The following is a 15,161-nucleotide window of genomic DNA, read 5'->3' as shown; positions in this document are numbered from 1 at the left end:
CATGGCACTTTGCCTAATGACCTAGGCTAGCTCTTGTGGTCTGGTTCATACAAACATGTTCTGATACCAAAACCAGTGTGCTGTTGCTATGGCTGTGAACGCTTTTGTGAGTACATAGATACCAATAACACAGAGCCATGGCTTGGAGTTCTCTGAGTTACTTCTCTAGAGAGAGGAAAGTGAGAAATGAAACCTCAGCTTCAGATTTGTACCGTTAATTTTGCTGTCGTCTGTTGTTCTTCATAAAAACAGCCTCGAAGTTGAGGGTAAAAATTCTATGAAGGTAGATGAAACAAGAAGGGAATTGCTAAGTACAAGGGAAGAAAGTATCAATGAAACAAACCATGGCTAGTCCTACTGTTGATTTTCTGGTTCTCTAGAAGGGACAGTGCCAAGTTAGAGTTGGAGAACAAAGAGCCCCACCCTCCAGTTTTTCCTCCTTCTGCCACATCCTGCTTACTCTCCTGGTCCGCTGAGGCATGAATCCCCTTCCTGAGGAAGACCTAAATGATGGGACAGTAGTAACCTGGGGGTTTTGGTGGCACACACAAAAAAATGGGTTTGAGAGAACTGACATTTCTCTCTAGATCCCAAATGCCTGTACAGTGAGTATAGCTGTCAGTGGCACCTGCTCCAGGGGGAAGGCAGGTCCAGATTGCAAACACTGTGCTGAGCTAGGTTTTTACAGAATGAAGAAAGTAGGGATGCTCTCTGGGAGAGCTGTTAACCAATTATGTGAAACTAAATCCTGTTCATTTAGATATTTTAGATAATGTGCTGAAAATTGTCAGTAGAGACATAAATATTTGTAACTACCATGAATCTTAAAATGTGGCTCCACATTCAAAACAGGCTATTGTCTAATCCACTCTGAAAACTCCTTTGAGGTTCTCTTTGTTCTTCTGGGAACAAACATCAAAAATGTGAATTGGAACTAATCAGAAGAATTGTACAGTGTTGTTTAATTCATAACATGATAGCATATGTTGTTTTCATTGATCTTATCTAATGTGAATGCAACTACCAAGTTTTTGTATAACAGCTGCTAGTGCAATCTTGAGCTATTGATTCTGATTTCTTGTTGATGGGCTTTGTGTTAGGATGGCATGATTCATTCCTCTGTTTTCATTATGAGTTTAAAAATGTAGATATTGACTTTAAGGTATTATGAGTGTACGTATAGTTCAGAATTTCCAAGTGTCTTAATTACCAAAGTAAATTGCTGAGATGTAATTCTTTAAAATTTAAAAAATAAATAATGCATCTTTAGATGAGACTGTTTATGAACACAGAAATAAGATAGGAGGTGACATGGATAGGCAATTAGTAGCTCCTCCTCAGGATTAGTCCATAAGGTGACACAAAGTATTCTTATTGTGTTCTTTTATTTTTGCAGGCTTTGTGTCATGACCTTAATTTCTTTCTCTGTTCCAACATCTGCTGGCTTTTAAATGGAATACTTTCTTTGGTATTTGCAATGTTTGGGAGATGCTTTCAACATGCTCAGCTATTGTCCCCAAGCAACTGACTGGGTCAAATTTGAGATTGGACTTGCTGTGGACTTAATAATCAACCTTTTTGGCTTTAAAATATGACTTGCCCTTTATTTCACTGTTCTCGTTGTCTTTCCTAAACAGGCTGCTGATACTTTGGCTGTGAGGCAAAAAAGGAGAATTTATGATATCACCAATGTCTTAGAGGGAATTGACTTGATTGAAAAAAAGTCAAAAAACAGTATCCAGTGGAAGTAAGTTGCAAACCAGCACGCTCTTCTGAAACCTTTATTTTTCTTCTCAATGCTCTGTAAAATTTGACCTTCCCAATGTTTATCTCTCTCAAATCTTCTGTTTCAGCTAGGCCCCTCAGCTGTCCCTGAACACCCTCTCTGGACCTCTTTGTCACTCCTGTGTTGGGGTGTTCCCTTGCTCTCTTGGATGTTGGATTTTCACTCTTAAAGTTCAAATCTTACTTTCTTCCTCGAGGTATTACTCATTTGGCACACATTGCATACTATCTTGTATTAACCTCTTCCTAAGTCTTTACCCATCCTTGAGAGCAAGAACTACTTTCATAGGAATTTGTACTTTGTAAATAGTAATTGATTGAAATGCATGTTGTCATTAATTGTGGCCTGGTTATACATTTGAATGTAACAAACAATTTCTGTTCTTCTAATGTGTCCCCTTTGACTATCGTTTTTGTTTTGTTTTGTTTTAGCCAAAATTCCACCAAAACATTAAAAGGTTGTAATTTATTTTACCAGCACCTCAGTCACATCCTGAGACTGCTAGGTGTGACTGCTGAGCACACTCTTTTGGCACCCAGTCACCAACCAGTCTGGCCTTCCAGATGACAAAAAAACATTGTAGGGAAGATTGAGAATTTTTATAATTTGGTTGTTCTTGTCAATAAATTTTCTAAGCAAGAGGTACGGTGTTTAAAATTTTTAACATTTTTAGTGCTTGATTTTAAGAGTGCAAAGACTTCTATCTTGAATATATTACTAAATAAGTCAGTTTTATTACCGTAAAAATTAAGTGATATTAACCTAGATCTGATACTGAGGATATTAATTCTCATATGTTTTTAAGAGGTGTAGGTGCTGGCTGTAATACTAAAGAAGTCATAGATAGATTAAGATATCTTAAAGCTGAAATTGAAGATCTAGAACTGAAGGAAAGAGAACTTGATCAGCAGAAGTTGTGGCTACAGCAAAGCATCAAAAATGTGATGGACGATTCCATTAATAATAGATATCCTTTTAAATAAGTTATGCATATACATATAGCTTTGGAATATGTATGTATAAATTATTTCAGTCTGAAGATCATTCACTTTGTTTTTAGACAGTTTTATAAGTAAATATAACATTTTAATTTTATGATATTCTTATAATATATACTAATATTTTTTAAACGTTACATTTTTAAGTTATATAGTACAGATCCATTAGCATTATTCCTGTGGTGCACCGAGGGAGAAAAAGAGATTAATCGACTTTTGGTCTACCTATTGATAGAATGCGGTATGCTAGCCAGTGTGCTTAGGAGATCTGTGAATATTAGAAGCCATTGTTAAGTACATATGTATTTTTAAATAATTATGTTCAGTGTTCTGAAGTATAAAATTCAGCAGCTCTCAAAGTTTTGAAAACTTTTCGTTTAAAGATGAGGTATCATGTGCCCACAATCAATACTTGATACTTTCTGCCTAATATGAACCCCAAAATAGTTCCTGCTGGAGAAAAGGGGTCTAAGTCATGTGTGCCTATCATATATTGGGGGGAAACATTATTGATATATCCATGTGTTTCTTACAAACCACTGTCTTCTCTTAAATATCTGTGATTCTCTTAGTTTATAAACTTACCTGTACTCATAAGGAAACTAACCATATTTTACCTTGTAGCACCTCATGAAATTTTGACTAATGTATACAATATAATTTACTTTTCACGTTTTCATGTATTTGGTGAACAAGTCTATGATCTCATTTGTTATTTCCTTTCTATGGATCAGAGCCCCTTAACAGTTGGAGAACAATGGGAGTTTTCAAGCTGTGTTCTGTGGAGCTCTGAAATTCAAAAGCCATTGATCTATTTTATCTTGGGCTTTGCTGCCCTGCTTTACAAGATGCTGGCCATTCCCAATGCAACAACCATGATTATGTGTGATACATACAAAATTTTCTGTATATTACGGTATTTTGACGTCTCAATAAACCTTTCTGGCTGAGGAAAGACTGCCCATCCCGGGACTAGCCACTTCTTAGAAACAGCAAGGGCTCAGCCAGAAGCATCCCTTTGATATAAACTAACCAGTCCAGGTCCAGACCTCCTCTCTCCAGCCCATACACCCAGGTGGCAATATTCTTCTGCCTTAATCATCCCAGGGCCAGGTACCAGACAACTAGGGACTACCTGCATAGCTCAGAGCCCACCAAAATTATACAAACTAGGCCAAGTACAGTGGCTCACGCCTGTAATCCCAGCACTTTGGGAAGCCAAGGTCGGTGGATCACCTGAGGTCAGGAGTTCGAGACCAGCCTGGCCAACAGGGTGAAACCCAGTCCCTACTAAAAGTACAAAAATTAGCTGGGCATGGCCACATGCACTTGTAATCCCAACTACCAGGGAGGCCATAGGAGAACTGCTTGAACCCAGGAGGCAGAGGCTGCAGTGAGCCAAGATCATACTACTGCAGTTCAGCTTGGGCAACAGAGCAAACTCCATCTCAAAACAAAATTATCCAAACTAGCTAATCGAAATGTCCTCCCCGCCCCGCACTTTTTTTTTTTTTTTCCTGAAATAGAGGCTTGCTCTGTCGCCCAGGCTGCAGTGCAGTGACGCGATCTCGGCTCACTGCAACCTCTACCCCCTGGGTTTAAGCAGTTCTCCTGCCTCAGCCTCTGGAGTAGCTGTGATTACAGGCACTTGCCACCATGCCCTGCTAAGTTTTGTGTTTTAGTAGAGACGGGTTTCACCATTTATAGACTCGACTTCTTTTTTCATCTGTCGATGTGTGGCAGTCCCTCTGTGCACAGGGACAGACTGGTCTTGAACTCCTGACCCCAAGTGATCCACCCGCCTCAGCCTGCCAAAGTGCTGGGTGGTGTGAGCCACCATGACTGGCCACCCTGCATTTCTTTTCCCAAGGAAACCCCAATAAAAGCTCTGGGCTAATGCTTTCCTCCCGCTCCTGTCTTCTGCCTCCTAACCACCCTGGTGTCTTAACCACGTGGCCCTGAGTAGCCTGCCTTGCCTCCCATCACTAGGACCTGGGTATAATACTTTGCTTTTCTGAGCCTTTCCTTTCCTCTGTGTCCTCTTGTGGCTGTACCTGACCATTTAATACAAGAACAAAAATCAACAATCACAGAAAATTCCTGATGTGGAAGCTGATATGGTTGCTGATGACCTCCTTTTCCCCATCATTCCCTTCCCCCAGAAGCCCTTGCCTCCATGAAGAATGTGCACTGCTTTCCATCTCTCTCCTAAGGGTCCTCAAATGTCACAATCAGAATGGCTTCTTCTAAGAGCAAAGGATAGGAACTCCTTTGATTGTGATTGTCTTTACCTTGCTAGACTAGATTTCTTTTTTCATCTGTCCATGTGTGGCAGTCCCTCTGTGCATATGGTCATTTAGTTATTTTGACCTTCAGATGTATTACCTTAATTTAAATGCCTAGGGCTTGATATAAATGTTGTTCCTTAACTCCTACGACAGTACATTTTCCTATGTAACTCATGAAGACATCTGTAATTGCTTTAATGGTAAGTACCATTAGACTTTTCCTTGCATTCTTCCTCTCCTTAACCTGTTTAGTGGAGTGATTCAGAATTCCCTGTGTCTTCATCCTGTCATTATTTTCAGAAGTTGTGGACATTGTGTCTCACTGCACCGTGCTGTGTATTGATAGGCTGCTTTTGTTTCTGTTTTCATGAGAATAGCTGCTTTTCACAGCATTCACTTCATTAGCTCCACTGGTAGGGATCAACTGTATGTGGAAGGGGAAGGAGGCAGGGGCAGAGGGCAAGCTAAATCAGAGTGGGATTAAGCAACTGTCATTGTCACACAGTCACAGAGTTAGTGACCAGACTTGAACTAGAACATGGTTCTCATCAGCACTGTTTATGAAACTATATGCAGTAAGTATGCTGGTCACAAATGAAACCCAAAGAAACCATGAGGAAAGAATTAGGTGAATCTATCTTATAACCAGGAAATCTATTCCTATGCAATTTGCTGCCCCTGTGTTTTCTCCTTAAAAATAACAGTATCATTTTAGTAATTCTAGTTATTAATATAACTAAAATGGGGGTGTGTGTTCCCAAAATTACAGCACAAGTAAAATGAAATTATGCGTATTTAAATTTGTGTTACTATCCACCTATTTAAAAAAGCCAAGTACCTCATCAAGCAGAATCTGATATGTAAGACTACATTGGAAATACATATGGGCCTATTGTTCTATTTTACCACTGTATTTCCTGAGTTTTTAAAGGAAGTTTGCTGAGAGTTCTGTTAATCTGCAACTCAACAGAGATTTGTTGTAGAATTTGGCTTCAAAAATAATAAATTCATTTAAGCTCAACATTTCAGTGTCTCATACCTAATATCCAGTATCCTCAATCCAAAGAACAGTGTTATTTAATTGAGGCTAAATGGTTTTAAGAATCTCAGACTTTACAGGAGTCTTAATGACAGCAAAATCAACTTGAGCTGAATTTGTTAATGAGAATCATATACCTAACCCATGTATAATACTTATACACCTATTATCTCATTTAATGCTCAAAATACATCTATGCAGGAGGTTGTGTGTCCCCCATTTTATAGAATTGAAAAACAAAGCTCAAGGTCACCTAGTTTGGGATGAACCAAACATTCTGATTCCAGAGTCCACATTCTTGCCATTGTATTCCATGATCAACAGTATTTTATGTAACTTTTTATATTTATTTTTTTGATCAGGTGATACACTTTTGGCCATTCAGGCACCTTCTGGTACACAACTGGAGGTACCCATTCCAGAAATGGTATGTAGGATAACTTTTATATAAGTGGGAAAAATGGATCTACTGTCTCAAGAAGGATAAATATATTTTCTTTAGCTGAATGTGAGCTAATTGTGTAAACACTTTTGAGTTACTCAAGTTTTTATCTGCAAGTATTGATACCTGAATTTGTATGTCTTTAATACCTTGGTAAAATTACAGAACTACATCAATCATAGATGATTTTAAAGATTATTGACTATATCCTTAGTCATTTATTGGTATCATTTAGCTCAAATAAAGTCAATTTTTTAAAAGTAATCAAAATGCTTTAACAAGTGATTTTTGTTTCATACAAAAAGTAAAACTATTGTATAAAATTATGTTCAGGCTATGTGAATAAGGTGTGTATGAAACAAATGAATTTTGTGTTTAGACTTGGGTCCTATCTCTAAGATATCTATCCCCAAGTAACCAAATGATTTAACATTTTGATTATTATTTTAAATTTGAATTTTTTAAGTTAGAGGATGTCAAGAAATGACTAATGATATGGCCAATAATCTATAAAAATCAGTTAAAATGACCACATTGGGCTGGGCGCAGTGGCTCTTCCCTGTAATCCCAGCACTTTGGGACGCCGAGGCAGGTAGATCACTTGACGTCAGGAGTTTAAGACCAGCCTGACCAACATGGTGACACCCCATCTGTACTAAAAATACAAAATTAGCCGGGCGTGGTGGTGCACGCCTGTAATCTCAGCTACTTGGGAGGCTGAGGCAGGAGAATTGCTTCAACCTGGGAGGCAGCGGTTGCAGTGAGCCAAAATTGTACCATTGCACTCCAGCCTGGGCAACAGGAGCGAAACTCTGTCTCAAAACACCACCACCACATCTACAACTGATATAAAAATTGCCACTGAGGAAAAAGTTCAATGTAAGTATCAACAATCAATTCCTTTCAATTAGGTCTTTTACAAAACATTGTCTAGCTTATTAAGTCAAAGACATTTACTGACTCTATAAATGAGTTTCATGATTTTTGTTTTCAGATTCAGATTTTTAAAAACAAACTAATTTGAAAGCAATAACCAAAAAAGGGAGTAGAAAAAGATTACTATATTATCTACCTCCTTCCCCCACCCCCTTATTCAAAAAGTTTACATTTAGGCATTTGTATTACTGGAGTCTGAAGCCTCAGGATACAGATTACTTTTTTCAGCTGGAAGCCTGTTATATTTATTTCTTTGTAGGAGAAATTAGTTGTCCTTTTGCTTGCAGATAGGAAAAAAAAGAGTTTGATCTGTGAAGCATGTTGAAATGATCACATCTGTGGTGGCCAACTCCAAGGGATAAAGTTCCTGTATATGGAGAATACCTGGAGCACTGCTGGGCCCTGACATGTTATGTAGTCACACATGGTAACAATGGACGGTTGCCAGAATTCTACAACAGAGTTTTTGATGATCAGTATTTATGAAAAGCTTACTTTTCAGAAACTAGTGGTTTAGAGCCCTCAAAATTACATTCTACTCTAGGTCTCTACTTTTGTGTTTTGCGTTTTGACTTAATGACTTTATTGTGTTATGTGAATTTAGTAAGTCCCTAATAGCTTTGCCTGTCTTATTTTACTGTCTTAAGTTAGCTAGAAATGTTAATAATTATACATTTATTTATACCCAATAATTTCAAAGGGTCAGAATGGACAAAAGAAATACCAGATCAATCTAAAGAGTCATTCAGGACCTATCCATGTGCTGCTTATAAATAAAGAGTCGAGTTCATCTAAGCCCGTGGTTTTTCCTGTTCCCCCACCTGATGACCTCACACAGCCTTCCTCGCAGTCCTTGACTCCAGTGACTCCACAGAAATCCAGCATGACAACTGAAAATCTGCCTGAGCAACATGTCTCTGAAAGAAGCCAGACTCTGCAGCAGACATCAGCTACAGAAATATCTTCAGGTGGGTTCGGAGCCTTTGTTTTGTAAGTTAGAGAGGAAGAAATATAAAAACAGGTTGGGTATCCCTTATCCAAAGTGCTTGCGACCAGAAATGTCCCAAGCACTTTCAACATTTTGGAATATTTGCATATACATAATAAGATATCTTGGGGATAGGACCCAAGTCTAAACACAATATTCATTTGTTTCATACACACCTTATTCACATAGCCTGAAGATAATTTTATACAATAGTTTTACTTTTTGGGTGAAACAAAGTATTGACTGTGGCTTGACTGCAACCTATCACAAGGTCGGGTGTGGAATTTTCCATTTGTGGCATATATAGATGTCAGCTTTTACCTGAAGTTTACTTGGTAAGGTTCTTTTATCTCTTACTAAGTCTAGGATACATTAGTGAAATATGTTCCAACTACCTTTAAGAAAAATCAAACTAGTATAAACCATAGTGACTTATGCCTCTTGTTTCTCCATATTCTTTGTTATACTTTTTCTTTGGGAAGCTTAGTTTTATAGAGTTGATAAATGTTCTCAATTCCAGTTATGTAGGAAATCTTACTTTCCTCAGTTGTTTCATCTATGAAATTGTAAAAAGCTAAAACAATTCACACTGGGTATCAGGAGTAGAGAGTGCAACTCTTAATTTGGCAGTACCTTACTGATTCCAAATAAAGGGAGCATGGTAGGCAGTTTCTCAGTGACTAGGGAATGAATGAATGAATTGTGCCAATATAGATATCATCTTGCAGATAATTTACAACTATACTGTATATAATCCAAATTGTTTATTTTACCTCTAGGATGTGTCTCATTGCTAAAATGGGAGTTCACAGGTTAAAAGTGACACTAACAAGATCTAACTGGACATGGAATGTTTTTTAGCTTCTTTTTGCCCACATCAATTCCTTTCCTTCCCCTATAAATATGTCTATACAATAGGCCATTAGGATGCACAATAGAAAATGTAGTCCTGGCTGGGCGCAGTGGCTCACACCTATAATCCCAGCACTTAAGGAAGCCAAGGCAGGCAGATTACCTGAGGTCAGGGGTTCGAGACCAGCCTGCCCAACATACAGTGAAGCCCTGTCTCTACTAAAAAATACAAAAATTAGCTGGGCATGGTGGTGCACACCTGTACTCCCAGCTACTTGGAAAGCTGAGGCAGAATTGCTTTAACCCAGGAGTTGGAGGTTGCAGTGAGCCAAGATCGTGCCACTGTACTCCAGTCTGGGTGACAGAGTAAGACTCCGTCTTAAAAAAAAAAAAAAAAGAAAATGTAGTCCTTAAAAAGCGTACAATCTAGGATATAGAGCTGGCAAGCTTTACATGGGTTTTACGTGGGTTAGCTTAGGCACAATTAACACATTGGCTTAAACAAAGTATTTTTAAAAAGTGAGTATTCCGTTTTTATGGTTTCATATTTGGAAATCCTAACTAAGGAAAGTAATTTTGGGCCAAATTAGAGCAGGCTTTGAATTTCAGAGTAGTTAGGACATTTATCCAATAAACCAGTGAAGATGTGTGACCAAGGAAATAGCATAATTACCTCTAATGGTGTGCACAGAATATGATTAGGAAAGATGCTTTTGGCCCTGGGAAGCAGAATTCAGAGGCGATGGAAACTGTAGATGTTTGCAGTTATATAGCTGAGAACATTAGGGCTAAAACAAGGGCTAAGTGTGGTGGGGCTCATGCCTGTAATCCCAACATGTTGGGAGGTCGAGGCAGGTACACTGCTTGAGCCCCAGAATTTGAGACCAACCTGAACAATACAGTGAGACCCTGTCTCTCTAAAAAAAAAAAAAAAAAAAATTAATTAGCTAGGCATCGTGACGTGTGCCTGTGGTCCAGCTACTGGGGAGGGAGGCCAAGGTGGGAGGATTACAAGCCTGGGAGGTCAAGGCTGCAGTGAACCATGATAGCACTTAATGTACTCCAGCCTGACTGACAGAGCGAGACCCTGTCTCAAAATAAATAAATAAATAAAGAGGCTAAAATAGTGATTACAGTGAGATCAGGAAGAGAAATAACGAACAGATTTGACAAACACTGTAGAAAAAAAAACATTTGATGGGTGAGATCTGGAGATAACTTTTTAACAGGAGGAATGGAAAGTGATGTTGAAGTTTTAAGGTTGAATAATTGGGAGAATTAAAACTACTGACTGTAAAACTGAGTCAGTTTTGGTAGAACGATGATGAGTTTTTTGTTTGTTGGTTTGTTTTTTGACAGGGTTGCACTTTCTCAGCCAGGCTGGAGTGCAGTGGCACGATCTCAGCTCACTGCAGCCTCAACCTCCTGGGCTCAAGTGATCTTCCCACCACAGTCCTCCAAGTAGTTGGGACTATAGGCACGTGCTACCAACGCTTGGCTCATTTTTAAATATTTTTTGTAAAGACAGGTTTCGCCATGTTGCCCAGGCTGGTCTGGAACTCCTGAGCTCGAGCGATCCATCCGCCTCACTCAGCCTCCCAAAGTACTAGAATTATAAGCATGAGCCCCCATGCCTGGCAGATAATGAGTCTTTTGGTCTTCGTCTTGAGTTTGGGAGTTTAAAAGTAATGCCAGGCACAGAGTAGGTGCTCATGAAAACAACTTGTCCACAAAGTACTAGTACTTTAAATAAATGTGCATGTCAGTCAAGCTGCTGCTGTGACTACTTTTGTTTAAACACAAGTATCTTTTACTGTTAACAGAAATGTAACAAAACTTTGATACTGTTTCCAGCAGGATCTATTAGTGGAGATATCATTGATGAGTTAATGTCTTCTGATGGTAAGTAGGTTAAAAATTTTACTAACTCATAAAGTAATGCTTTTGTGGAATTTATAAGTGAAACATGATTTAAAAGAAATGAACATATATTTGCTAACTGCTTTTCTATGAAGATTCATGAAAGTTCTCCCTTAATACTTACAGTAAGTAATAGGCATCCTTCAGAATTTATTTTTCTTTACTTGCATTTTGAGGGAAAGGAATCCATATGAGGATACTTCTCACCTTCATTGAAAATAAACTGTTAGCCCTTTCCACTCCTGAAGGATTTGGCCCAAGAAGAGTAAAATAACTTGTCTAAATCAGCAAATGATCTGAACACCTGCTTTTGTAAATACCACTACCCTGACCAATTTCAAGCTGCCAATATGAAGTCACTGAATTAGTATTAACATTAACCATGTTGTCATCTAACCTGAGAAATTATTAAATATCAGTTAGCTACAATATGCTAATTACTTTAATAATTTCTCTCCTGTAAGTTCTTGGATCTGAGTCCTAGCTCCTAACAATATAGTAGAAACCTACGAAGTGGTAGCAGTTAACTTAGCAAATGTTATGGTAACTAGAGATGTACTAAACATATATGTAGAAGCAGAGAACATCAGCAGACTTTGTAAGCCCAGTTCATTCTTCTGTTTGCAAAGTGGCAAACAAAGCACTTTTATTAGTGTTTTGTTGTGTGTTTTTTGTTTTAGACGGAGTCTCCCTCAGTCACCCAGGCTGGACTGCAGTGGCACGATCTCAGCTCACTGCAACCTCCACCTCCTGGGTTCAAGTGATTCTCCTGTTTCAGCCTCCTGAGTAGCTGGGATGACAGGCGCCTGCCACCACACCTGGCTACTTTTTATAATTTTAGTAGAGAAGGGGTTTCACCATGTTTGTTGGCCAGGCTGATCTCGAACTCCTGGCCTCAAGTGATCCACCTGCCTCAGGCTCCCAAAGTGTTGGGATTATAGGCATAAGCCACTGCACCTGGCCTCATTAGTGCCTTTTAGTCATATTATCTTAGTGGTAAGTGCAACCAATAAAAAATTTAACTTCTAGGCCAGGCACGGTGGCTCACGCCTGTAATCCCAGCACTTTGGGAGGCCAAGGCGGGCAAATCACGAGGTCAGGAGATCAAGACCATCCTGGCTAGGCACGGTGGCTCACGCCTGTAATCCCAGCACTTTGGGAGGCCAAGGCGGGCACATCACGAGGTCAGGAGATCAAGACCATGCTGGCTAACATGATGAAACCCCATCTCTATTAAAAAATACAAAAACTTAGCCGGGCGTGTTGGCGGGTGCCTGTGGTCCCAGCTACTCAGGAGGCTGAGGCAGGAGAATGGCGTGAACCCGGGAGGCAGAGTTTGCAATGAGCCAAGATTGCGTCACTGCACTCCCACCTGGGCAACAGAGCAAGACTCCGTCTAAAAAAAAAACCAAAAAAAATTATATTTCTCAATCTAATATCAATGTATAAACTGTTACTAAATGAGAATCTTTTAAAATACACATTACACAAGTCTTTAATTTGGAATAATGTATTTGAGAGTATTTTGTTAAAGATCATTAACCATATGTAGAAACCATCTTTAACAATGAATTTGTTTTTTGTTTGCAGTGTTTCCTCTCTTAAGGCTTTCTCCTACCCCGGCAGATGACTACAACTTTAATTTAGATGATAATGAAGGAGTTTGTGATCTGTTTGATGTCCAGATACTAAATTATTAGATTCCATGGAAACTTGGGACTGTTATCTACCTCTAACTGTGTAACATTTTAGACTTCTTAATAACCTAAGTATTTAAAATAATGAATGTAACACCTTTTTTAGTTCACTGATTCTGAAGTGTTCTTCCCTAATACTTTCTTTACTTCACAAAACTTCAACCATAAAAACAAAGGGCTCTGATTGCTTTAGGGGATAAGTGATTGAATATCCACAAACCTCCCTACTCCCAAAAGTAACTATATTCTGGATTTCAACTTTTCTTCTAATTGTGAATCCTTCTGTTTTTTCTTCTTATAAGAGGAAAGTTAAAGGACACTACAGGTCATCAAAAACAAGTTGGCCAAGGGCTCATTACTTGTTTGTCTTATATTTTTACTGCCACGAAACTGCCTGTATTTCTGTATGTCCTTCTATCCAAACAGACATTCACTGCCACTTGTAAAGTGAAGGATGTAAACGAGGATATATAACTGTTTCAGTGAACAGATTTTGTGAAGTGCCTTCTGTTTTAGCACTTTAAGTTTATCACATTTCGTTGACTTCTGACATTCCACTTTCCTAGGTTATAGGAAAGATCTGTTTATGTAGTTTGTTTTTAAAATGTGCCAATGCCTGTACATTAACAAGATTTTTAAAAATAAAATTGTATAAAACATTTAATTTATTGGTCTTTGTGGAGAATTTGATGCATCACCACTATATTACAACAGAGCCATTAATTTTGTAGCTTCATCAACATTAACTGGTTTGCTTTCATGACGCTGCTGAGGAATCTGAAAGGAGAAAGTATTATATTTAAAAATGTAGACAACAATAGCAGACTAATGACTTATATAATCTGTTATTCAATTTTTCTAGTCATATCTTTGGAAGTAGAATAAATCTGCATATTCAGACAATGTTTTAGAGTCTGAATATGCTATTAATACTATAGAGCCTATTACTAGAGAGCCAAGTACTAAAAGTTACACTCAACTTACAGGCTTTGAAAACTTGGAGTTTAATTTATTAGCCTCAATTTGTTAGCCATAAAAAAAAAGCAAATGATTTCTGCTTACCAGTTCTTTCTGCAGAGGTTCAACTGAAGGGCCTTTTGAGAAATGTGCAAGTTCCTTTTGTACATTTACAAAAGCTTTATTTACTCTGTTAATTTTTTCATCATTCATAATGTTTATCTTTTAAAAAAGAAAAAAAGCATTAATCTATGATCTCATAACCACTAAAGATAAGATATATTCAACCTTAACCTGTTAAATCTAAAATCTAAAAACTCTTACCAACAAATTAGGGATAATTCACTCAAAAATTCTTACAGTCTTATTGGGAAATTTTAGACAAAAGGTTTTGTTTTTAAAAAATGGAATTTATGTGGATATGCCTCACACTTACTGATACAGAAGGCCAAAATATGTGACTGTGATATTGTGATTCATAATAAGATAAACATATTTAGTCTTTTTCCTCATTTCCTGTCATACAGCTTTTTAAATCATTGTATCAAGAGGGATAAGAGTGTCTTTTGAATGGTAATGAGATGGCTGGTAGCTGGGAGTCTCTAGATAGCTTCAGGAAGAGGGCTGGTCAGATAAAAAACACAGGGTTAGAAGATTAGGACTTTGTGCTCCAGGGAGAGGAGTGGGGATAAACGTTAAGCCCATCACTAATGGCCAATGAGTTAATGAATTATGCCTACATAATGAAGCCTCCGTAAATCTACAAAAGACCTGGGTTCAAAGAGCTTCTGGATAGTTGAACACATGCGGGCTCCTAGAGAGTGGCATGCCCAGAGAGAGCAGGGAAGCTCCATGCGCCTTCCCACGTACCTTGCCCTCTGTACCTCTTCCATCTGGCTATGCATCTGTCTCCTCTGTAGTACTTTTTATAATACACTGGTAAAAGTATTTTCCTGGGTTCTGTGAGCTGCTCTAGCAAATTAATCAAACCCAAGGAGGTGGTCATGGGAACCCTTATTTATAGCTGGTTGGTGAGAAGCACAGGTAAAACATCTGGGGCTTGCGATTGTCACTGGAAGTTGGAGAGAGGCTTAGGACTCAACCTGTGGAATCTGATGCTATCTCCAGGTCAGCAGTGTCAGATTTGAATTGAAAGACACCTAGTTGCTGCCTGCTGAAGATTCATCTGCAGAATTGTTAGGTGTGGGGGAAATCGCCCCACAAATACAGTATTGGAAGTGTTGAGTGACTGTATGAG

At 38.5% G+C, this 15,161-nt stretch overlaps 1 protein-coding gene and 1 long non-coding RNA gene across 3 annotated transcripts in view; one reads left to right on the top strand and one right to left on the bottom strand.

The window, feature by feature from the left end:
- Window positions 1–15,161, top strand: part of E2F5 (E2F transcription factor 5, p130-binding) — a 56,912-nt gene that overhangs the window by 39,596 nt on the left and 2,155 nt on the right. The window contains exons 2-8 of one of the 2 annotated variants that reach the window (XM_011995644.1): window positions 1,638–1,747; window positions 2,592–2,753; window positions 5,229–5,272; window positions 6,474–6,538; window positions 8,190–8,457; window positions 11,184–11,231; window positions 12,840–12,989. In XM_011995644.1, coding sequence (XP_011851034.1) covers window positions 2,731–2,753; window positions 5,229–5,272; window positions 6,474–6,538; window positions 8,190–8,457; window positions 11,184–11,231; window positions 12,840–12,949 — 558 coding nt within the window. In that variant the 5' untranslated portion in view covers window positions 1,638–1,747; window positions 2,592–2,730 and the 3' untranslated portion in view covers window positions 12,950–12,989. Of the gene's footprint in view, window positions 1–1,637; window positions 1,748–2,591; window positions 2,754–5,228; window positions 5,273–6,473; window positions 6,539–8,189; window positions 8,458–11,183; window positions 11,232–12,839; window positions 13,608–15,161 lie in introns of those variants that run through there. The other variant, XM_011995645.1, reaches the window with a different exon arrangement.
- Window positions 13,594–14,223, bottom strand: LOC105550670. Its single transcript, XR_001007758.1, has 2 exons — window positions 14,009–14,223; window positions 13,594–13,723 (listed from the first exon to the last, which is right to left on the bottom strand). It is a non-coding gene; the product is annotated as an uncharacterized LOC105550670 (long non-coding RNA).

This window comes from Mandrillus leucophaeus, unplaced genomic scaffold (genome assembly GCF_000951045.1).
Source record: "Mandrillus leucophaeus isolate KB7577 unplaced genomic scaffold, Mleu.le_1.0 Scaffold494, whole genome shotgun sequence".
In the NCBI taxonomy this organism is placed as follows: Eukaryota; Metazoa; Chordata; class Mammalia; order Primates; family Cercopithecidae; genus Mandrillus; species Mandrillus leucophaeus.
The sequence above is the reverse complement of the archived record's forward strand: the minus strand, read 5'-3'. Positions and strand labels throughout refer to the sequence as shown.